General features: G+C 38.9%; 1 protein-coding gene across 2 annotated transcripts in view; it reads right to left on the reverse strand.

Moving 5' to 3' along the window:
- Window positions 1-4,065: 4,065 nt before the first annotated feature.
- Window positions 4,066-25,804, reverse strand: part of ZCCHC2 (zinc finger CCHC-type containing 2) — a 44,038-nt gene continuing 22,299 nt past the window's right edge. Inside the window, exons 5-14 of one of the 2 annotated variants that reach the window (XM_063162080.1) lie at window positions 24,518-24,630; window positions 22,509-22,603; window positions 19,005-19,088; window positions 17,082-17,139; window positions 14,264-14,399; window positions 12,735-12,799; window positions 11,790-11,884; window positions 8,792-8,920; window positions 6,588-8,096; window positions 4,066-5,604 (exon numbers count right to left, since the gene is read on the reverse strand). In XM_063162080.1, the coding sequence (XP_063018150.1) occupies window positions 5,537-5,604; window positions 6,588-8,096; window positions 8,792-8,920; window positions 11,790-11,884; window positions 12,735-12,799; window positions 14,264-14,399; window positions 17,082-17,139; window positions 19,005-19,088; window positions 22,509-22,603; window positions 24,518-24,630 (2,352 nt within the window). In that variant the 3' untranslated portion in view covers window positions 4,066-5,536. Of the gene's footprint in view, window positions 5,605-6,587; window positions 8,097-8,791; window positions 8,921-11,789; window positions 11,885-12,734; window positions 12,800-14,263; window positions 14,403-17,081; window positions 17,140-19,004; window positions 19,089-22,508; window positions 22,604-24,517; window positions 24,631-25,804 lie in introns of both variants that reach the window. The other variant, XM_063162071.1, reaches the window with a different exon arrangement.

The raw sequence follows: 25,804 nt of genomic DNA on the forward strand, positions 1-25,804 counted from the left end.
ACATATCAATATTAAAAATAATAGTTTTATTATGTTCTGTCTCAAGGGCAAACTGTTCCTGAGCATGAGATATTCCAGATAATGTCTGATCTGTGGACCTTCAGGCTAAGTAGAGAGAGGTAAGACATTACCCTCAAAGTTAACCAGACTGCCTCGGGAATTACTCCCAGAAAAAAACCAAAAATAAACAAAAAATACCCCCAAACCTTCAGAGTGCTCAGAAAGCAATTTTCATTGTATGAATGCAAGACTCTAGAATAATTTTAATCCTCAATAGTTCTTAAGACACAGCTTCCATATCCAGCTGCAATTCTCTGGGTCTTCAATATTCCTTATGACACCTGGGCTATTCTAGCTCTGGTTTGGGTTGGCAGGGACCTTTCAAGGTCATCTATTCCAACTTCTCTGTGATGAGGAGGGACACCTTCCACTAGATCAGACTGCTCAGAGCCCTACCCAACCTGCCTCTGAATGTTTCCTGGGATGGGGCACCTACCTCCTCTCTGGGCATCCCATGCCAGTGTTTTACCACCCAGAGAGTAAAGAATTTCTTCCTATTCTAAACCATCCTCCTTTTAGTTTAAAACCACCTTCCTGGTTAGGCATCCTTGAAGTATCAGAGGCCACAATAAGGTCTCTCCAGAGCCTTCTTTTCTCCAGGCTGAACACTCTCAGCTTTCCAGCTTTTCCTCACAGGAGAGGCGCTCCAGCCCTCTAATCATTTTTCATGAACCTTCTCTGGACTCAAGGTCCACATCCTTTTTAAGTTAGGGAGCTGTCCCGGAGCTGGACAGTACTCCAGCTGGGATCTCACCATAGAGTAGAGAGGGAGAATCATCTCCCTCAACCTGCTGGCCACACAGTTACCATTCTTATTTTTTCGAGAGGTAACAATAGTATGCTCATCGTGTGAGAAAATACATAAACATGAGAAAACTCAGCAGAAACGAGCATTACAGGATCACAAGTCAAAGCTTACTTAAATGGCATGAGGATGCTGAAACCAAGTTAAACTGAAGCATCTGAGATTACCTCAGTTGCTGAAATATGGTGCCAATAATACCAAGGTTATGGGTTTGATTACTTAAGAGCTGGACTTGATCCTTGTGAGGCCCTTCCAATGTGGAAAATTCTGTGATTTCTGTGATCTTAAGTGGTACCTCAAAAGTTCCCATATATTCCACTGGTGGAGTTATGCTGCCACCTATTGTGAGGATGAATCTGACACACGTTATTTTGCTAGGCAACGTTTGCAATAATCATCACTAGTCCTTCTCTTCTTTGTATTAGAAGTACTTTATTCTGAAATATCTGCTACTGATCATTGCTGGGGAGAGGCTGCAGGCGTAGGTGGCCTTTCAGCTGGACCAAATACAGGTGTTCATACATTCTGATCTCTAATCTACCACATGCACAGTTTAATTTGGCTCTGTCTGCTGCTGTCAGCTCAAAAGCTGGTCCAAAATGAGAACCCTGCTTCTCTACTTGGATCAGTGGTCGAGGAATGCAGCCATGGGCAGAGAGGCAAAGTGCTCCAGCTCTAAGATGTGCTTTTCCTTCCTCCCTCATGCGAGGAGCACAGGGCTATAGGTTGGTTCCACAAAATTGAGACAGAACTTGAGCTGTAGTATAAACACACGACTGCGCCTTTAGGACCCCTCTTTTTTCCCCCAAGCACAAGGGCAGTCCATGTAGCCATTATATCTATTGTGCCCGATTCCAGCAGCTGCAGTCACCGGCCCTGAGCAGGAAACTCTGTTTTTCCTGTGTGCAGAATTTAGGCAAACTTATTTCAGGAGAGCAGCCTCAGGAGGCTCAGTCCAGCACACCTCCAGAGGCTCACACCATGAGCAAAGCTGAAACAAACTACAAGAGCACTTCCATCTCTCTAAAACTGAAGTAGCTTGGCACTGGCCAAGTTCTGCAGTTCTCAATGTACCTTTCCCCACCTTTTTACTTCCCCCTCTGCCTTGGCAGAACACAGAGGTGCTCTGTTCCTTCACCTCTCCAGCAGTACCAGCTAAGCCAAGACCCAGACACTAGGCCATCCCCACCATCCAAAGGTCACTCAGCTGGGAAAATGAGGCCACATGTTCAGCCACAGCAAGGAGCATCATCACACTCCCTTGTGCTCCCTCCTTCCCATCCTCCCCAGGCCTGCCTCATTATTCATTTTTTCTTCCAGCTTTAGGGACCAAATGGTTCCAATCCAGAGCAGCACTGCAAACCAGGAGCAGCACAGTACTCAGGAGTGACTCCTGGATAGCTGCTCAGGCCAACCAACTAGTGGGTTTTCTCATTTATCTTTCGGGCATTCAGCAGCTTCCAAGCCACTCTGCGGAAGGGAGAATCTCTGCAGCTGCAGCTGGAGTGAAACCTGATTGCACAGACAGCAGTGGTGCAGCCAGAGAAGAGAGCACAGTCAGGCACCAGTGCTGTCAGCTCTCCAGCAAATCAAGCACCACAAGTGTGAGGTGTTTCTGCTGTTTGCTCTGCCACACGGAATGTATTTTCACACTTCTGAGTTGAGTCCACCCATGATCTGTCAAAGGCAGGGCTGCTTGCAGTATGGAGACAAAGGAGTGTACCAGCAACTCAAGATGGCACTGAAAGCAGGAGATGGCATTTTCAGAGTAGTATCACCTTTTACAAACTCCTTGGACAGGTATTTGCACTCCCTGGAGTCCAGGGAAGGAACATGGGCCACTTGCAGTAATGGAAACTGTGTGATGGTGTCTGTGTGACTCCTGGGCTCAATACCCCACCGTGATTATAGGAATTGCCAGGAAGGTTGGGGTTATGGGCAACTTTCAGCCTTCTCATCGCCTGCACTGGTATCTCCAGAAGTAAGTTGTTCTGGAATAAAAAAATCCAAGGGGATAAAAAAATCGAGGATAAAAATCCAAGGTGGGCTGTGGGACTTGGCTCCATGGATAAACTGCAGCCAAGTAGTAGGAATTAGAAGTTCTCCTTACAGCAGAGTGAGATCAGAGTCCTCAGTACTCTTCCTAAGCACAACCTGAGCACATCCAGACACTGCATTCCTAGCAGACCCTTCCACTGCCCTGATCAGGCAAATTTTTCCAAGCTTCTTTCCTACTCCTGGCAACTCCTGGCACCCTTCCATTTATTTTAGAAATAGAAGATCTCACTTTCTTTTCACTACAGATCTCACTTTTCACTAAAGGTCTCACTTTTTTTTTTCACTACAGGACTAGGACACACATTATTTGCATGCAGTAAAACAACAACAAAAAAGCACATTTAACCTGGATTTTAGCCCAAATCCAGGAGCCATCAGGTTAGGATAGGCTTATCTGATCTGAAAGGGATGAGGTCCAAGTCCTAGGCCTGTCACACAAGGGCAACCTGTTTCTAACCAGGAGATTTCCTATATCTTAAAGAAGTTTAAATCAAGATATAATATCTTGACTTCAGACACAAGACTGACGTCAGTTAGGTCAAATACTCTTGGCTTTGTCTCAAAAGTGACAAATTCCACCCAAAATGGTAGCTTGCCAAAACCTCCATCATCCCACCCCTACACCCAGCAGCAGTGATTCATCGTTCTCAGAGATAAAGGACAATACACTCACACAGGTACTTTTTTTCTTTTTTTTTATTGCTGTTAATTCAAGGAAAAAGGTTGCATAAAATCCAATCTCTTCTAGAAATATAAGTGACCTTTCCAGTACATTTCAAATATCAAAGTATATGGTAAACATACAAATAAAGAGAAGGTAACATACCTCCTATTTACAGTACAGTATTTTAAATCATAAAATAAGTTCCATAAAGTACAACTGGCAGGTAATTCACAATACAAGTCCATTGGTGGTTTAACACCCTCACTTCAACTCAAACGCAGTTCAGTCATTTCAAGTGGTCCAAAAATACCCAGATCAAATAAAAATTTTAATCAAAATAATTTTCATTTACTACTTAAACTTTTTTTTTTTTTTTAAATTAAAGCTTTCATCTACCTCCCTCCCCTTCCCCCCCCCCTCCAAGAAAAAAGTTTCAAAATGTACACTGGTGCTATAAATATAAATGCTATCTATGAAGAAATGTAGTAATCAAGCTTTTTTTTTCTTCAAGTTTTTTGTTTGTTTAGCAATTTATTAGACAGCTGAACCAAAGATTGATTTTTATTTCATCCCTCTACCGGACACTGGGTCTGATTTTAAGAAAAAAACATTTCTGCCATGAACTGTGAGGAATGCCAAACCTTATGGATATACAGTGGTAGTTGTTCATCGGTGTTGAATGCAGCAGTCAAAAAACACACTCGTCTTCCAGATAACCTCAGTGCACTTTAGGAAATCAAATATTACCTGGAAGCAATTTAGTACATATATTGGCTTTTAAAAATAAAATAAAAAATACAGCAGCATTAAACTTACTTACTCATGATACTGACATGTTTAATACCATCTTAACACTCATTTCAGTCTTTCACATTATACCGTAATTACGCATAGTGGTAAATTGTTATAAAATAGTGACTTTCCTATTTGGTAGACAGGTTCTAATACTAATACCTGACTATTTTGTAGAAAACCATAGCTTTTGTTCAGTTTGAAATAAAACATTTACATTCTAAGTACAATGCAACACTGTAATAGTTTAGGAAAAAAATATTCAATCAAGTAATGTTCATTCTGTGTTGACACGATGTAGAATAGCTTTAAAAAAGGAAAAAATGCTGTCAACTTTCATTACAAATGCAAACACACTGAGTACAACATTCATACCATTTTTTCACCTTTGTTGCTGAACATACAGGCTAAAAAGCTACAAGGGAAGAAAAATCTGTCAATTTAAGCTCGTTCATTGTTCTAAATCTGTTCCAGTCCACACAGTTTCAGCCCCTTCCTGCTCTATGTATTTTCATTTGTTTGGGCCCCTCGAGAGCTGCGGATCTGTATTATTATCAGGTATAGTACACATACACTGTCATGTTTTCCTTTGGACTCTGCTAATAGGATGTTTGAACATCTCCTCTCAATTCATGAGCATTAAATTTAGAGTATGGGCAGGGTCTGTATGAACTGCTAAACACTCATGTAAGTCCAATGAATCCATGTGGACAACCAAGGAAAGTAAAGAAAACAGCAGCATAAGGGGAACAGGGAGGGAGGGAAGAAGATTGTGGTGGGGAACATGACCAAGTTTCTTCTTTCACCATGTGACTGCTCCACCAGTGATGTCAGAGGTCAGAGGAATTTTTTTAAAACTGCAGTAAACATTGCACATGTCTCAAGTCTTCAGTGCAAAAGCATGGTTCGAATGCTCTGTCTGATTGTTTGGCTGTGTGTGTGAATTACATGCATTACGCAAGCCTCTTGTAGAACCAGGAGGAGACCAGGGACTCAGCCTTCTTCTTTTGTACGGAACAGAGGTGCAAAAGCAATGAAAAATTCCAAAAGAATATAAAACCGGGAATGTCCCAAAACACAAGACCAACCTCCCCCTCCCACACACACCTTCCCCCAATTTCCCAAGCTTCACTTTAAGTAGGCAATGTTTACTTGTTTCAGTCTGCAGAATCCAAGGTATCATTGGAAGGGGGAGGGGGAGGTGCGTATCTCAGTCTGTAAGTGCCTAAAACAGGAAAGAGAACTACTAAGTCACTGCTCACAATTAAAATGGATTACAAAACCACTACAAGGTATCAAAATGGACATGCTCTTCAAAAGGCACTATCATCCTCCAGTCCTTTTAAAGTAGGTCCTCAGACTTAATACTATTTTCTTTCATCCTCTTTCTAGAACTGTAAGTTTTAAAAAAAGATAGAGTGTAGATATAGTACTTGAGCTCTACTGGAAAAATGAAAAGATGGTCCCCTCAAGGTTCATCTTTCCTGTTCCGGTCCAATCAAACTACTAAAGTCAGAATGGGAACAAGGGCAAGAATCAAAAATAGACTGTGCTTGATGCAAACCCTGCATTTTCCCCATTCTTCTGGACGGAGAGAGAAATGGGAGCTATTCCTTTTATATTTAGCTCCAACCAGTTTCTGCCTTTTTGCTGCAACTTGTCCGAAAAGTTAAACGTATTGCATGACGGGGCACAGAAGGATGGCTGATTGTGCAAAGGTAAGCCCTAAAAAATGCTAAATATCAAATGGCCAGTCTACTGGTTTTTCTTTCAATTCTCAGAAGTTTAAGGAATCCAAGGTCATATCATAAACAACAACTGATTTCTTTTTGCCAATGAATTCCCTCAAAAAGCACTCCATTGAATGGGAATGGGAAAATTGAAACAACATGGAAGTCTCGACATAATGCCAAAACCAAACCAGTGAAAAAACAATGACAATTTAGGACTGGTATCATTTTACTTTCCAGCTCTGAACCCATTTTTAACTTTACACTGTGAGCCCCGTTCCCTCGCACTGTTCTACAAGATTTTCAGGCAGAGATAGGATACTTTGCAGTTTTAGAGCAGGTCACTAGTGCACAACCATTTACACGAAACATACACACGCACGCACACCTTTCTGCAAGACCAGAAACAGCACATTCAGAAAGGTAAAGAGAAACCACCAAACTCAAAAGCAAGTCCTCTGGGAGTTATCATGATTACCTTGTTGACTGGCCTCCATGGATGACTGCTTACAGTCCTGCGCATAGTGTCCACTTACACCACAATTGTAACATGAAACGTTCCCATTCTTCTTGGGTCCCGACCCATTCGTGTTGGCAACTACGTTAGGTGCTGGATATACAGGATAGAACCTCCCAAATCCTGCCATCTGCTGCATACCATAGTTGGCTTGGCTTCCCATCACTGGGTCATGCATAAGCCCGTTTGCATACGGAGACTGAGGCAGGAAGAACGGAAGTTGTGTTCCATTGCTTTGATGTGCTTGGTTGAGGTAGCTGCCATTGCAAAGTGATGGCAGAGTGAAGAAAGATGGAACTCTGTAGACTTGTCCATGAAGTGGGTTATGATAAAAATAGCTATTAATCTGAAGGCTGCCATTGGTCCCACAGCTACACCTACGTCCACAAGAACCACAAGGGCCAGATCCCAGCTGCTGCGGAGGTAACATTGTCCCGTTAGTGTTATTATTCCCAACAGCGTTTATGTAGGATGTGCTGTCACTCTGTGCAGTGCTGTGTGTTAGAGCAGGGCTCGGGCTGGGGGCAGGGCCTGGCGTGTGTGTCGGGATTGCAGGAGGAACAGTGGACTGGACCTGACCAACACCGAGGCCAGCGGACTGAGGAGGTGAGGAAGTTGCTCCAGTGCTCAGCACGTTTGTATTCTGGTTGGGCAACACGCTGGTAGCGTGAGGGCTGCCTGGCAAAGCGTACGAAGCTGGTGGAGGTGGCGGTGCTGCTGTGGAGAGACCAGCTGCTGGAAGAACTACCTTGAGATTGGCAGGCTGAGGGATTGCTCCTGGGTTTCCCTCAATGTGAGGCACCATTTGATTCAGTCCTACCACCTGGGATGCAGGTTTTGTGATGGGATCTGTAGTAGGAACTGGGGATCCTGGGAAACTACCTGGATTGTGGACTGGGATAAAGGCAGTATTTGGTGATCCAATACTTAAGTTTCCTGTCGGCTGCTGTGGTCCGTTAACTGTGCAACTTTCTGATGATCCCTGTGGAGAGGGGATTTTCAACCTATGTATTGCCAAATGCAAAGCAGGGCTACCAGGCTGGACAGAATGTGGAAGGAAAGAGGATGGGACTGGCAAAGGGGAAGCCATGAGCTCAAGGCGTTTCTCAGGTTCACCAGAGGTCACCGGGCCCATTCCCGCAGGAGGGGAATTCGCAGCCTCTCTCACCGGCGAGACAGCGACAGGTGTGGTAACCAGCATTCCCATGGTTTTACCATCTGCAGATATGGGTGGTGGGACAACTGCTTCAGGCTTTTGGGCAGCGCTGTGCATCACACAGTGTAAGGCAGGCATGAAGGAAATATGCTGAAACTTTGCATTCAAAGGATCTTCTGAAAGGCTCCCATTTTCATTATTCACTGAAGAGATCTGAGCAGATGATTTGTTCGTATTTGATGAACTGACAGCACTGTAGCCTGTAAACCTGGTTGTGTTTTGATTCCCAGAGTCCTCAGAATTGCTGTCTGTATCTGTGGGGACAAAAGCATTTGTCAGTCACAAGAATGAACCTCAAGCAACAGAGAATCATGCCCTGGACCCATTTACCCATATAAGACCTATCGAATTTGATGACATGAATGATAGTTATGTCTTCCCAAACTGTGACAACTTCGAGATTCTTCTCATTCATCCAAATTAAGCTAGGTCCATCTTCATGACTTGTCTATATCTCCCTGCCCAACTAGCTACTGTATCTTTGACTGGTGCACATCTGCAAATGTAAAGAGTAGGACACAGAATGAATTAGGAATTTGCATCTGTCTAGAAAGATATTAACAGAGATTATTTAAATTTGGAAGGAGTGGCAAATTGTCAGTACAAAAAGATGGAGCTCCTGGACATGCCACCCATAATTTCATACAAACCCAGCCCCTTTCAGGCCAAAGTTTTCCACATTATTGTACTGTGGAAATTTCTCAAGAGAGCTGTATCACAGAGGCCAAACAATTATGACATATGTTTAGTAACCTAGAACTCAGTGGTATTAAAACAGTGCTAGAAGCCCTCAAAACACCCAGTCATGAAATCCACAAAGAAAAATGTATTCTGTGGCTAGTTCAGAAAACAAAGTACCTAATCAAACTAAAAAATGAACTAAAATAAATGCAATAAAGAGATTAGTCTGGGAATAAAGGCATTCATGCACACTCTCCATAAATACAACCTCTGTCTTTTTCCTCTTCACTATCAAAGCTTTCCCGCCCATCATGTCGTGGACTAGAAGGAGAGCTGTAACTTTCAGACGATGTTTCTCCACACGTATCATGACCAGATCCAGCATCCAAATTCAGATCTACAAATAAAAGTTGTCAGATCTCAGTGTATGGAAGTGAGGTTATTTTGGTTTTCTCACATTTCCCACTAGTTGAGATTTTTGCCTGTTTCTACTTAATAGCATCTGTCCCCTGTATTCCTATCACTTCCGTTCCCAGCACTCAGGACTGGTCTCTTCCCTAAATTTGTGATGAGTGAATCCTTGGTGTTAAAAAAGATGATACTGAAAATTGGTATTTATGCATAGCAGTGAAAAGAATGATGATCCTGAATGATTCCTGTGATGTTTATGCTGGACTGCAGTACAACACTGATTTCCTCTGAACAGCAGCGATCCAGCATTTCCACTGGCAGAGCCGCAGCACTCCTCAGTGACACCAGCACAGGCAGGAAGCTAACTCAGCAGGACACAGCAAAACAATGCACCACTTCACAACTCACTCTTCTAGAACAGGCTTTAACCAAACTCTATCAACAAATCCTGTTTAAAGAAAAAGAGGTGAACTGAAACAGTGGTTAACTGTTTTCTAAATTCTGAATGGATCATGGGACACACTTTTGCTGGAAACCACCTTTCAGGGTGGGTAGCTACTATGGTTTGGCTTTCAAGTACAGCCTCAGAGTGGAAGAAAAATGATAAACGCACCCTCTCTCAGAATCTATGACAAACACAAGCTGGAAACCCCAGCCCACAAAACCTTGGTTAGCAAAACCTCAGGACAAAAATTAGACCACTAATTATTATAATAATTTATAAATAAAATAATTTTCCTCCATTTTTTATTGCTATCGGAAGTTTAACAGGTTGGGATGCTCACCAAAAAGTTGCCTTAATGCTTCAGTTCTTGAAATAATTTCCTGTATTAAACCCATAATTGCTTAAATTATTTTAAGAACTACTTTGAACATCTAATATAAACTGGAGCCTCAGTGTGAACCAGGGATCACTAAGAGCTTAGAGTGTAAAGTGCTAATCACAAAGTATCCAGTCTTAAAAGTTACCATTGTAACTAACTAATGCTTCAGACAAGCTCAAAATAGGGAGCTAAAAATGAAAGAAAACATGATGTAGTTAAGAATTACAGACTCAAAATAGGGCATTTCAAACCAAGCCTGGATATATAAACCTAGGCAGAGATTCAGATTGTTATTTTTCCCCATAGACTATTTCTCCAATAAGTATCTCAAAAGACAGTTTGATGTTTATATGTGGGTTGAAAGCTTGTCTTTGAGCAGGATTTAATGGCTAACAGCTTCTGTGGGTTACAGCTTCTTTTTGAACCGGCCAACCATTTCACAGGAGGCAGTCTCACATCTGTAGAGTGGTGGGTAGTGAGCAAACAGAACTCCTATGGAAAAGCATTCCCTACTAACTTTGCAGAATCAGAAAATCAGCTGGTTTGGAAAGTACTTCTGAGATCATCAAGTGCAACCTATGCCTAACACCACCTAAACCATGATATCAAATGCCACATATCCAGTCTTTTTCAAAACACATCCAGGGATGGTGACTCCACCACTTCCCTGGGCAGCCCATTCCAATACCCTGTCATTCTTTCTGTGATTCATTTTTTTCTAATGTCTAGCCTAAACTACCCCTGGCACAGCTTAGGTCTGTGTCCTCTTGTCCTGTTGCTGTTTGCCTGGGAGAAGAGACTGATCCCCACCTGGCTACAGCTTCCTTTGAGGTGGCTGTACAGACTGATAAGGTCTCCCCTTACCCACCATTGCATCACCTCCTAAAGTCATTGTCAGTTCATAAAACCCAGTGCGTTTTGCCTGACAACAAAAACAGTAATCAATCAGAAATGCATGCAGCACGGCTCTGCTGTAGAGTATGTTTTCTACTTAACGGCCCTTAACTATAGCTTTCCAAAATGGTTCTAGTCTTGCTAAGTTTGTGAACAGTGAGTTCTTAAAAGTTTTACTCAAAGCTGTTTGTAAAAGGTAAAAACACCTGCCCATAAAACACAGTAATAATTCTGAACTGGACCTAGCTGGAACTCTCCAAGGTGAGAAGCAGTGAGAAAAAAGATTGAAAGCTTAATCAAGATTGTATCACAAATGGAAGCAATAGAAAGACAAGGCACTTTTAAGAGTCCTTTTCAACACTTAGGCCAATTAGGTGGCGTAAAAAAAGGCGAACTCTTTGTCAACCTTCCGTCACAAGAACTACATGTAAGACAGGCAAGGTCACAACTGATAGCAGGAATTTAGAAAACATCAAGATGGCGAAGTCAATGAGTAGCACAGACTACAGAAATTTGTATTAAAGCTTGAAGACTCAGTTTACTAAAGGAACACAAATATAAGTTTTTCTTACAACTGACTGATGTACACAAGTCTTGGCCTAGACACTCCATTTAGGATTACTCTAAACTGATGACCCTGCTAGGGCAGCATACACAGTTCTGTGTGGTAGCTCAGTGGTCACCTGATATAAACACTACAGTTCATCAATGGTTCACACCATAGGTTTTAGACAGGTTTCTTGTGGGCCGTTGCGCAACAGATGGACAAACTAGTAGGCTACAAAGAGCACACTAATGGCAAGATGCTCCATGTCCACACACTCAGACTGCTGAATTTCATATGGAAGTAGCCCAACAGTAGCTGTTTCTGCAATTACTCCACCCCATCAGCTGTCTTATGCAGACTTGACAAGTATTTTGCCACCTATGCATGAAGAGACACACTCCAAGCAATTGGATACAGAAGACTGAGTCTAGTGCGTACTACACAGCAAGTCAGAGCACAAATTAGGCTGCCAATACACCAACTTACACCAGAACATTTTTCAGACTTGTGCTTTCCCCTTTACAGAAAGCCTCAAATAAATCAGCTGCAAGTTCTGTTTCTTACTAACAGCTTTGGAAAAAGCACCTTACCTTTTGCTGTCCCAGTACGGATGTGCTGCGATGCTGCAACTCGAACTCCATTGCTCCTGTTAGTCAACCTGCAGTCAGTTTTCTTTGCTTTCTCCCTGTGTAAATAATTTCATGGCTTTTTTGCAAATGCATGAGTACAAATAACCAACCATGAATAAACATGGAATGACACTGGAAACAAAGGCAGTGATTCCAGGCCAGAAATGTGTATTTAATAGATATAACAACAAATAATAAAAAATTAAATGGAGGCTGCTGGTGCAATATACCAGGAATTAAGCTACAAGCAGCATTACTAAACACTATGAATGAATATCTATATAAGAAAAGATACTGAAAAGGAATAGGTGCAGCAAAAGTAAAGTCATTTTTGAAAGCTGATGTGTGTAATGCAGCCCTATACCAGTCTAGAATAATAGTTATCTGGAAACTTGGAAGTAGGCAGAGTAGTACGTAAGGGTCGAAGTGCTTTCACTTCTGGCAGTGTAGAGCTGTGTAGCCTGCAGGAAATTCGGAAGCCCTCTGATGTGCAAATTATGTTCATTAAGACATTTCAGCCAGTTATCACCCACTTCATAATGTTAAAGGTTGCTGTCAACCCTCATTTGATTTTCAGTGTATTCTGGACAGCTTTACATCTTTTGAGTTTCAAATAAATATAAAGGGGAAAAGGCAATATGGTTAAGAATATACTTCCACTCCTTCATCTTTTTATTAAATGCCAAGCGCTATTTTGAGAAATTAATGCATTCACTTAAAATTCTATTTTTCAAGTTACTTCTTTATAGAATATAAAATAAGGATTTTTATGCAGCTTTGCCTCACACCATGCCAGCTCTTGTGCCAGCACAGCAAATGAAAGCACCTAATTGACTGCAGACACTGTTTATCAGAGTGAATGCATTATACTCCATTTCTGGATTACCAGTTACATTAGAAACCTACTTTTCCAGCTGTGGCTTTCCTTTCTTCTTGCTTACTGCAGACAGACTTCGTTTTTCCACTGTGTGCTAGGCAGAAAATAGAAAGACCCCAGTCAAACAATTATGAAAGCCAAGACAACACCTCTTCTAGACTGACAGGTCCACAAGTCCAAGAGTAGGGGGCTCACAGGTGCTATAACCACTCAAAGAACCACTTGTTCAGTGCATCTGAGCCTATAAAATAATGTGCAATGTCTCGTGTTTACACGAGAATCAGCAAAACATTCAGCAAATTACTACTTGCAAGTATGCCAGAGATATCAATCAAATTAGTGTTTGCAGGCTGTTCTTCCTCCAGAGGATTAAAACAAATGTGTTTCGTCACATACCTGCTAAAAAGGCCGATCACCAAGCATAAGGAGCTATAAAATTTGTTGTTATAAATTGAATTATTTGATAGTTGGGTGAGGGAAATACATGTGACAAATTATTTCTACATAGTGACAAGCAGGTACCTAGCCTTAAACTGGAGGTTTAAGCTGCTAAACTGAACTCTAGAATACAGCACACAAGCACATAAGAAAAAACAATTCTTAAAGTATGCTATCAATAACTGTCATTAACAACTCATATTTGGCAAGGAAGTAAAATTTATGAAAATTCTGAAATAATATCTGTCCAAATCACTGTATTTGAACTTCCTTTAAATAGCTTTTCCTTTGCTTTAGTAAATTAACCTTTTTCTTCCTTCAAATTTGCAGTATTTCAAACTTTGATGCAGCCTACCATTTCATGTTTAGAAGCCAACCTCAATTCTGCTTTATCAAAAAAGGAAACTATTTTTGTTTGGCTTGCTATTCCACACATAACAATCAATAGCCAAATTCCAAACATAAATGAGAGCGATATCAAACAATTCGAACATTCAGTGTTTTTCATATATAAGCAGTGAGCAAGCTTCCTTCCCCCAAATTCAGTAGCAGTAATTTTATTTATAAATAATTATTCTGGTTACCTATAGTCATAATGAGATTGAGCATTGAAGAGACACAAATCCCAGAAAATGTATATGTATTGATCTATTAACTTTTTTCAAAGATTATTACTTAAATAATGCAGGTGAGACAGAAAGAATATGTTTAACCTGTTGTACCTACTGTAGCATTAATACAGTTTAGCTACCAATACTGTTTCTAGTTTGTTCCTTGCAATAACAGAAACTGCCCAGGCATTCTGGAATCCTCTCTAATGACAATGCTACAGCAATAGGAAAGTGCCTGATCAGAAATTAACATTAGACTTTTCTGATTACTTACATTCTCCTGGGGAATTTTATTTACCAATTCATAAACAAAATATTCAGCTTTCTGAGAGTGTGGTAAGGAATTATGAAGGGTTTTCTAATCAAGGTAAGTCAGTAGCAACTTCAACACTTATTTTGTACAATATCAGGAGCACTTGTCATCTTTTAAAGCTAAATCTCATCACGTGTAGTGGACAATCTTCTCAAGTTTCTCGGAATATGGTTTTAAAGAATAAACAGCAACACACCTGGTCAAGTAGGTTAGTACAGTGCTCTGGGTGCTGCTGGACAATACAGCTTTTTCTCCTCCAGTCCATTACCCCATTCTGCTCCGAGTGCTGAATGTTAAGGCTATCCAGTGAAGAACATTTCGCACTGCTAGTGCTGCTGAAAAGAAAAAAAAAAAAAGCCCCAAAAGTTATGCTGATGTGAACAAACTTGTGGGCTTGTCTTACCAACATACATATTTTGCAGCATGTTGGGAAATTTTGCTTTCAGAAAACCCTAGGAATTTTCAAGAGGTTTAAAAGATGTAAATTACAGCAGTTCTTGCGCTCCAAAGTTATGATCTGATCATAACTGGAGTTCTTTTTTCATTTGTCTACTATAATTTGATGTAAAATTCAGAACAACAGAATTTGTAGAAAACAGTAATTGAGGGCAGAGTTTCCTTGGATATTTCTATAACACAAAAACTTTGCTATTTTCATACCAGACATGTGGCAATTTTCCAGACAGAAATGTAGTCTGAATTCATCTTCTTTCTTCCTTATCATTAATGACAAAGCTGGAATTACTTTTTAAACTCTGTTTCAGAATTCATGAGATATTTAAAGAATGGAGACACAGTTACTACAGATCACACTGCAGCTGTGTTTGTTTCAATTTTGAAATGGTCATCTTGCTTTGCATTTTTACCTCCAGGAATGCTAGTTTTGAGTAGTGCTGGGAGAGGGGAGTTACATTTGGCATTTACTTTGGACTTTATAGTGATTTCCACTGAAGCTCTGCTCTACAGCAGCCAGTCAGAAGAAATATTGAACTAGGTCTGAGACCACTGGTCAGCTAAAGCTGCTGGAAAATAGTCAGGGTCCTGACAGAGTCAGTAAGGCACAAGGACCTATAACCTTTTCATATCTCATACAAAATTATGCCTTACTGCAGGTTGGATGCAAAAGAAAAAAAGAAAAAAGGAGTTAATACTTCAAAATTCTTATTTAAATACTTATGCTGATAATTGAAAGTGCCTTTTAATTCAGGGCTGCTGGCAAGCTGCTTCACAAAAGTTAAGCAATATGAAATGTTACTCAGCTCCATGATGGCAGAAATCCAGCTCACTGAAAAGCACAAGACATCATCAAATTCCAGTAGCTACCTACCAAATATCTCTGTGAGTAAGGACTCAAACTACTTAAAAGATACACAACAGAATATTTTTTAAAAAATTAAGAAAATGGCAAGAACCCAAGGTCCCAAAAGACAGACATAAACCCCTGATTGCAAAGGCAGAAGTAAGGTCACTTTAGAAACTTCTGCCAAGTGGAGGTGAATGGTTTCACTGCCAAATTTGCAGTCATTTCATGGAAACTGTAGCATTACTAAAGTTTTTGTTTTCTATGTGTGATCTCATTGCTACCAGTAAATTTTTCAACTTTTCAAGAGTAAGGCTGCAATACTGAATGAAAACAAGAGGCAGAGAGATGCACAATGTACCAATGCTATTTGAGATTAACTGCATGTGACTCTAAACAGCTTTATGCATATTTATAACAGAAAAGTTCCATTCAATGCCATTTCTTTACAAACCCATAAACAAAAGGCATAGATTTTAAGGAGACAGACACATAACCAAACAGGAAAGGCCTAACAGACCTCTAGCAGTCAAGGAGTACATATATTTCCCCCTCTTAGATAAACAGAAAATAATAGTTAGCTAAAGAAGTTTCTTTCTCAGAACTTTGTGGAAATGTCTGTCCCTCTCTTCCTACCTGAAAGACAGACCCTAAACCATGGTCAGCCTTAGTGTAATTCATTATACAATGACTAAAAAAAAAAGACAATTTCTTTATGAATAACCATAAGCTAGTAAATTTGGATCCTGATCTGATAAATTTGTAGTAGACTGTATATCCACCGTTATAATCACAGATTTTGTCAAGTTTACACTTTCTTCTTGAGGAAATATAGGCTGAAAGTAGGACAGTTTAAAACCAAAACAGACAAAAAGCAGTAAGTTGTCTTGTGGTGAGTTCACAAGAATTTTGTCTGGTAAAGATCTCTAGACGTTAACCAACACTGTTCTGTGCTATGTTTATATCTAATTATTGGAATTCCAGGTAAACTTTCACTACAAGAAAAATACCTTTTACAGGCAAATTAACACTGAACAAAATTGTAAATCACAATAAATTCTGTATCCATTCCTTTTCCTTGATTTAGTTGAATTATGCACAACTATGTGCAAACATACCTGAAGTCTTTAATCAAAATACTTTAATGACTGAATTCACATTAGGTACTTCAGGAATCTGAAGGCATATATAAACTACTTTAATATGGTTAGGAACTGCTTCCACTTACAATGGACACAAACCAGAGAGGTGTGTGTGCATCTGCTAGTAAGCAAGGGCAAGAATGGGCTGCCTTTTCCTATAAGCTCCTCTTTGAGGTTTCCTAGCCTTCAAATCAATAGCACTGGAAATTTTCAGTACAAGCATGGGGGTATGTGCACATAGGAAAGATACATGCCATACAAATTATGGCATATCTTATAAACATAAATCAAACATCCATTCAAATTGTGAAGATCCACAAAATTTGGGAAAGAAGAGCTATCAAAATGACCTAGACCTACAGATTTAGAAATAGAGTCTTCTGAACTATTTTTTTAATAGTTCAGATATTAGTAACAACCTCCTAAATTGTAAAAATAAGACCAGAACAGCCAAACACAAACAAACAAAAGCTCCACAAAGAAGCATTAATCTAGAAGGACACATACTCTCAAAGCATCAACAAATGGAAGTTCAGACATGTAACATGGTCACATTACACCCTAGTACTTACTTGGCAACAGGACTTTTTCCATTATGTTTCTTGTGAACTGCTGTGTGCTGCATTACATCTGGAAAAAAAAAACCAAAGCATAATTTCAACAGAAATTCCATTTAATCTTTTAAATCAATCTAGCAAATTCATCTTTCCATAACTACCAGGCACATAGCAGAAGACATCTCTATTAAACAGGTCAGGCTTCATTTACAGTGCTGAAATTAGCAGGTGTTGCATAGAAGAGAAATCAATTTGTATAGATTATATAAACAAGACTCTTTACTTTCCATTTCACAGAACAATAAAACAGAAAGAGAGGAACTATGACAATGCCAATGTTTGCTCACCTCTGTATTTAATTCTAAGCACTGAATGCATGACTGAGTATCACCCAGTATGAAAGATCAGAGAGAGAAGAAAGGAATGAATCAGAAAAAAATACAACATTTTGTTATTCCTTCTGAATACTGAAATTAATCTCAAAACTATGTCACACATTCTGACTAGCAAACAAAAACAAGTCCTACACTAAAGTACTGCATTCTGAACCTGAAAATTCACTAGGCAAGTAAAGCTTTGCAAATTACACCTGGCAAAAAGAGATACAGCCTCAAGGCTCAGCTGGGTGGGGCTCCAAGTAACCCAGTACGGTGGAAGATTCCCTGACTGTGGCAGATGGTTTGGAACTTTAAGATTTCCAACCCAAACCATTTTAAGAGTCTACAAAGAAAAACTGAGAATTTCAGAGATATAGTCTACCCTTTTTTTTAAGGCAAGTGTTACATTTTAACAAAAGCAACTTTCCTTAATTCCAACTATAGATGATTGTATTCCTGGTACTTAGGATATTGCCTGAACTCCCGTCAATACTACACCTAAGTTCAAATTCTAGTTTAAAAATTTGAGAAAAAAAATGATTTTTAAACTTCTAGTAACCACTAAAATGGCACAAAAGGTGTTCTGAAATGCATTTGTAGTTTCACCAGATGAAGAGATTTATGTATTTTTAAGTGCAGTATTTAAAAGACTATTTGGGTAATAGATTGTAAATTTACTTGGTGTGCTCTGAACTCTTAAGAATATGGCAACGATTATCAACACAAGAAAAAGCTGATCAAACTGCATATGTAGATTACTGAATCCACAGAAATTCAACAGCAAACTTCTAATGAATTTTTAATGTGAAAGAGGATAAGAGTGCTGTCATTACTTGAAAGCCAGCATAAGTGTTCAGTGGTCTGTGTTCACCCATCAGTCCCCTTTCCTGTTCTTTCCACCTACCAGGAGCTTGTACTTGTTTCCTTCTAAAAACAATGCAAAACTGGCTTGCTGTTCCTTTCAGAATGAAACTACTGACCAGTCACCAGGTTGCTGCTTCCATGTGTGAACTGTTTTTGAAGCATTTGAAAAACACAAGCTTTCAGACTGTAATCAATATTCACTACAGTCCCAACCTCAGTAACCATCCAGAGTATCAAAGCAACATAGGTTAAGAACAAGAAAAGGAAAACTTGAACTTCCTTTCTGTGTAAAATTAGAAGCCAGACAAATTTATCATATTTAATGTAAAACAGTCTTGAAATACTCTTGAAATACCGCACTTAACTCTGAACTCTGTAACTGAAGAATAAATAGGTAAAGACATGAAAGTCTATAAATAATCTTGGCTCATGTAAATTGTGAGGTATATATTCCTGGTTGTTCAACACAGCTGTGAACTTCTGCCTTTGAGCAGTCTATGAATGCTGCCACTTCTTGAGTTATAGAACAACCTCTTAAGGAAACTGCTGAAAGTACATGAAAATTCTTCATTTGCATAGCAGATTTAATTCAATTTTTGTACCACTTTATACCAATGGAGAAATCAGTGAAGTGTATGATTTTCAGAACTGAGTGTGGTAAAATATCTCCAAGAACCACCTTTGAGTACACAACTACCTTCCTCCTGACTTGAAGCTTCTGAACTGTCCTCCTTGAAGTGTTCTGCTGTCTTAACCGTCTTCAAAGAGGGTTGTAAGTTACCTGCAGAGAATAAAGTTCACGTAGTAACTTTATAGATCTTGAACAATTGGACAGTTCCTGAATGTTTGCACTAAACTGGAAGCTAGGGAAATGGAAGACTGAACTTGCTGGTTGGCATGTGGCAGCAATTTAAATATTGCCTTTGTCAAAGCAGGCCATCTCCAAGAGTAAAGGCTCTTAAGAGATACTTTTATTTTGAAGAAAATAGTGTCGAAAATAATTGTAATGCTATGGGGTACAATTTCAAAAGGTTGTGATTGTGATAATTACTAGAGATATTCCTACTATGCTGCACTTCAGATTTTTCTTTATAATCTTTTTGTGTTACAACAGGAAATGGGAGGAGAGCAATGATAGTTACTAGCATTCTTCTGCAACAAATTACACTCCTCCACTGTCAAATCATTCATCTGCCAAAAGCAACCTAATTTGGGATAAAGTCTTCTAGTGCCCTTAGCACAGTCTTCACACACCATTTTTGCCTTTTTATGCCGGACAGGATGAAAAATAAGTAAGAATAATATTAACAGTTTTATTGCAAAAACACCACTTCCATGCTCCGAGAAAGGACTTAATTTCTTTAATAATCTAACTCTAAGAGTTCACTCTTCCTCTCTCAAAAAGTTTCAAGTTAGTGCAGGTAAAAGCATCTGAAAGCTGCTGCTTAGGAGGTTGAAACATTGATAAGATCTTTCTGAATAGCATCTGCATTGAAGATACTACATCCCCAGAGATCATGTTGGAATCAAAAGTCTACTCCAACCTGAAAAATTGTCTAAACAACTGAGTTTATGAATCAAGAGGGAGGCTAATTGATTTCCTCCTTAATGGAACCATAGCAGCATAATTAAGCTTAGTGAATAGTCAGTGTGAGAAAGCCACTATTATTTAAGGTATGAAGACTTTTCACAAACACAGAATTTACTTCCACATAGGTTTTGCTAAATAACTTTGTATTTCTGTGAAAAGATATTTTTATCGCTGACTCTGTATAGCAACTGAAGACCAATTTAAGCCACAAATGCTTTGTCTGTCAATTAATTCTGCATGTTCTATTTGAGAACTAGATGAGATTTTTTCTTAAATATATGCTTCCTTTCCCAACACTGTCAGCACATGCAAAACGTGCAAGTATGACTAACTTGCAGTAACAAGGTGCAGGATTACAGGAATCCTAAACAGGAAAACACAGAAAAACACAGAAACCAACAATAAAAAAAATCCTCAAGAGCCACTTAACTGGGGCAATTTTGGCAACAGGTGGGGTGAGCACTTTTGTCTTAGTATAGCCTGCACCACAGGAAATATGACTGTGAGCTACCATGGACAAGCCATCCACTTCCCCTTCTCAAAAGAAAAACACCTAATGCTAATTACTGCTAACACAGTAATTCTCCTCATCAAATGTTTTCTTAATATCTAACTCAATGTCAGGGCCTGAATCATGCCAATGGGCTTTGCAACTCTTCCCTGCTCTCCCAAGGGCTTCATTCACCTGCCCACAGTGAAGATCCAATCCGGTACACCGCAGTGTTGCAATCTGGGGTGTGACTGCTGGGAAAAGAACTGAAAGATGCCTCAGCCAGGGCCTCCATCCTTTGGCTCAGGAGCTGCATTTGAGCTCAGGCTCTTGCCTAGGGTGCACTGCTGGCACACCTGTGCCTGGACATGAATCTTGCTGATCCTGTTCTTAACCCTGACCTACTGACTTGTTTTTCTGCCTTGACCTCAGACCTGCCTCACTACTCTGGACTTGTCTGGCAATCACAAGGTTCTTGCCTGCCCCTGGTCCTAATCTTCTTCATAAGAAGTTAAGCCTAGTGCTTTCTGTCTGATCCATCAGAGAGAACAGATCATCCTCTTTACATTAGGACTCTGGTATTTGATGATTTAAATAATTTTCCATTTGAGTCTTTCCTCCACTCTGCTAAACAATTAAGTTCCTCATCCTGTCTGTCATACATTCTACATCTGACAAATCCTCATGAACTTTCATGTGCTGAATTATTTATTACTATAAAAATTATCTCACATTTAAGATCACTTTGTAATCCATAAGACTTCTGACGGAATTGACATTTGTCTGTTCTCCTTCTGGTCTACCCACCCTGCAGATCATTTCTGCCCTGTCTTGATGGAACTTGGCACTGGTTCTTTTCTGAAACCATTTCAAACTACTACCATGTACAACAATGCATCTGCAAGTACTTCCAAACCAGATGAAGTCTACAGTCCAAAATATGCACACCCTGTCCAGCGTGCCCATCATTAATATGAATCTTTCTGGACTTTGGAAACTCCTTCCTCCCCTTGGAGCCTTTCAGTGCAACAGAGGTGTCAATTCTTACAGCAGTAAATTCCAGCCAGTTCCACAATGACCTTGTAATTAGTTTAACATTTCCACAAAATTGCCATGTAAGAATGTACTAAGTGCTACTAAAAAATGTTACAAAGCAACCTACAGCTTCTACCCTAACCACAGCGCTTCTATCTCATCATGGAAAGAATACATCCCTCACAGATCACACACATCATTTCAAACTGAAGTCAGCTGTCATTCCTCTAGTTTTTCCCAAACAAATATGAGCTGTCTATTTGGAATCTCCAATCTATTCAATTTCCTACTATGATCTTTTGCAACTTCTGAGGTAGTGGCCTCCCAGTGAGTGCCTCAACTGTCATGTGTGTAACATGCACTGAAATAAGGAAAGATTAAATGGAAATAAAGATCACATCATCCTAAGGCATTCATACAGGGAAGTCAAGCTTTGGTTACACAAACTGTAATACACAGTAGGTTAAGAGGGCCACCAAAGAAATCTCTACAATATAAATGATGGTACACAATTCTGTATGTTCTGAAATTAGGGACATCCCATCATTTATGTACTCAAAACAAATCTCAGTTTAAATATCAAGAGAGATGCTTATCTACAAAAAAAAAAAAAAAAAAAAAAAAAAAACAAAAAAAAAAACAAAAAAAAAAAAAAAAACAAAAAAAAAAACAAAAACAAAAAAAAAAAAAAAAACAAAACAAAAAGCAGATGTGATTTTTCCAGTCAGTTCAAACTTTTTGTTCCAAAATTTAAATTTTGTGAAATGAAGAAATGTCAAACATACTCATACTCAAACATATTCAATTCATAACAGTCTACTTGAAGAGCATGACGGTACAGAGAAGAATGAAAGAAAGAATGAAAGAAAGAACAAAAAGAACACAAGCTGATGCTACATAGCATGTTCCCACTGTCAAAAGTATGAGTATCTGCTCAAGAAACTATTCATTTACCAGGAGTTCAAATACAACCAGTGGAATATAACACACAAACAAAAAATTGTAAAACTGTACTTAGGCATAGCAGCAAGACTAGCTTTTTATAGACTTTTCATAATATAAAACAGTATTAGGATATTTCTTACTGTGAGTGTGCAAAGATTCTGATGAAATTGATTGGAAGAAGTTGTATACTCTCTGATTCTGCAGAAAAGCTTGTGATGTATTTGAAAATAGCTGCCTGAAATTTAAGTGAGAGTTTATTAAACTAAGTAACAGAATCATAGGAAAAGCACAAAAATGTACTACAGTACCATTTAAAAGCAAAATAGGCAGTTCTTAAGAAGTCCAAACCCTTCAAATTGCACGTTCAACAATGCTAAAAGCTACTTTTGAGCTGAGCTGTTAAGTGCTAGTGTAAGCTTGGAGTACAGACAATATAAGCAATTGGCATGATGATTTTTTTGAATTTAAAAAGATAGGTGCTTTTGAGTCATCCTAATTTAAACATTTTAGCCGCCTGCAACATTTTATTAAAGAGGAGTTTGGATTGAGTCCAAAAGCACTGGACTCTGTATTTTAACTGTTTTTTTTTTTTAAACTGAGAACACATTTATTTTCCCAAAACAATGCACCGCTTTCTTAAATGCATTTGAAGGGTAAATACAAAGTTGAGTTCACCTGTAAGGTCGGTATTTGAATTTTGCAATTATCTCCAAGAGCAAAGGGCGGGATGCTCAACATTGCTCTGTACTGGTCTGAGTCAGTTACCAAGATGTCAATGACAAATTTTATTAGCTTCAAATAAGAAAATAGGACAACAATTAATGGTTTTCATTGCCCACACACAAAGGTTTCAGATATTACTTGCCAAGAGGCACTACCCAGCTCTATTTCTTTGGAGGAGGGGCAGGGGAGAGCAATTTTTGGCAAATGGGCACATACTGAAACCCCCAAATAAGTATATATTTATGTTAAAACTGATACTGAAAGAAAAAGGAATTTGAATACAGTAATGCTATTCGCTTGAGATTTTTCATGTAGCATTCCTGTATAGTCACAACACAACCTGCAAATTGTAATTACAGTTGCTTACTCTATCACAGTTGTGTATGTTCAAAGGTTATCTTCCAAGTGAGTCTCTTGGGTTTGTAATTACTGTGCAGTGAGGCTTCACAACCTTTCTGTATTACAATACATTCCCTTCAACCTCTGTTTAACAGGTTTATTGATTTAAAACCACTATGTTTATCAGCCAAAACTGTTCACAAAGATTAATTTTTGGCTTGACAATCAAGCCAATAAAGACAGATAAATATTACAGACCAAGATTTATTAAAAAATTGGCAAGGGGGTAGTTGAGGCTCAGAGTGGCTACAAATCTTCTTTAACTAAAATACTAGGACAAAATGCTAGAACCAACAGAACATTATGAGTAGGAGTTTGGAAAGCAGTGCCTGATTCCTCAACTACCCCAACTCAAGAGACACTGCCTAACATGATGAATAATTTGTTTTCAACAAGGTTGAACAATCCTGACTGAAAAGGACAAAGATAACAAGGTATCTGTACCAAACCAGGAAAAAAAAACAAAATCAAAACCAAGTAGGTAAACCCAAATTCATATTACTGTTCTGAGTTATAGAATTTGACCACCAAGCTCTCTCATCACTGAAGAGCAGGTCATGAGATATGGGCCATTTTCTTATAAATACATGAGCTACTTTTAATTTTATAGACACACTTCATTATTACAGTTTATACCTTTTAATTTCCATTCTGTCTCTCACTCTACCCTGTCATAAAAAGTAGAACATATGTGCTCTGAGTTCCTGTTTCTAGTATTTCTAAATATACCCTTGTAAAGGAGGTAGTATGCTTCCACAAATGCCAATCATTACTATATAATGCTGCTTAGGACAATTATTTTCATAATTGTGCAATTACTTCCAAAGAAGTAATTCTATGAAGTTTACTAAAAGTCTTAATTTAAAGAAAATCTAAGAGTCAAGAGTATCTATTTCATCACTGCCTTCCCATTTTCTTTGCAAATTTGGTTTAGGTAGCAGAATTTCCACTGTCCATAGAAGTCTTCTAGCTTGACTTCAATCACTTTTTTGGTGTTGAGTTTCAGGCTATTTGCTAAAACATTTACCTGATTATGGGCTCAAGATCAGCATGCCTTCGTTCTTCCCTCTTCTGAAAACCCTGATTTAGTGCTCTTAAAATAGCCTTGTCAAATGCTTCAGAAGATAGTTCCTTTGGGAGCTGAGAAAAAGGTTAATGTGAAAAATGAGTAGTTGACATTTTAAAGACTGCATTTGTTCACTATGTGTCTTTATACCTTTTGGTATCAACAAGAAACTCAATTGTTTCAGTTTGAGTGATGTGTTTTACAAACCAAAGGTACAACAAATCAACATCATCTAGTTTTGCAAGAGAAACACTTTGCTGTAAATCCTCACAGAAAATCCAGGCATAAAATTGTTTAAAGCTGTATTTGAAGGAATTACTACCAAATACTATGGTCTTTTCAGGATAGTTTATAGCCTTTTTTACAATTAATTTTTTTAAATCTTTCACATATAGAAATTAGTTCTGAAAACACAAAAAAAAAAAAAAAACAGGTGTGACTGAATGCACTGTACTCACTATCATCACTTAGCTAGACTAAACACTAGACTTTAATACACTAGACTTCAGCAGGCAATACTGAGATTAATCAATAGCAAGTCCCTCCCCAGTTGCTATAAACACTGAAACACCTTATCAAAATTCATTATAACTTTCCAATGCCAATACTACAAAGTGAGGTCTTCTGATGTTCTAGTTGAGAAGGCAAAATGCTTGCTACTTAAGAGCACATCTATTTTAAATGAAGACTATTCCCCAGAACAAAGTTTTTTCACCTTTAGAACTTCCAATGTTGTACTTATGTACATCAAAGCTGATCAAACTTGTAAATCTACATTTAAAAAAATGTTTTAATATGGTGCAATTAAGAGTAAACTGCTACTGAAAAAGGCTTTTTTTAAATTGAAGTTCAAAGCTATTGCTAATGTGGTTAAAACATCTGCCACCAATTATGATCAACAGCACTCAGCAATTTACACTAAAGCAGCATCTTCATTTTGTATATCTGGAATACACCTGACCCAGAGTGCCAGCTGGATACTGCATCCAGCTACTGGAACAGCAGCCCAGCACTCAGTAATTCTTTCACTGAATCAAGTGGTACTAACAGAGGGATGCTGTGTCTGATGCAGATAATTGCTTGGTAAAATACATAAGAGGAACTCCTGGAATCCAGACAGACAGGTGCTGTTAGTATTATGTTAGCACAGTACTGCAACATCTGAAATGTCTTATATCTAAAACCACAAAGGGCTGAAAGCAGCGGTTCTTAACAGACCCTTTGGCTTTAATATGCATTACTGAGGAA

This window comes from Melospiza melodia, chromosome 1 (genome assembly GCF_035770615.1).
Source record: "Melospiza melodia melodia isolate bMelMel2 chromosome 1, bMelMel2.pri, whole genome shotgun sequence".
NCBI classification, from domain to species: domain Eukaryota; kingdom Metazoa; phylum Chordata; class Aves; order Passeriformes; family Passerellidae; genus Melospiza; species Melospiza melodia.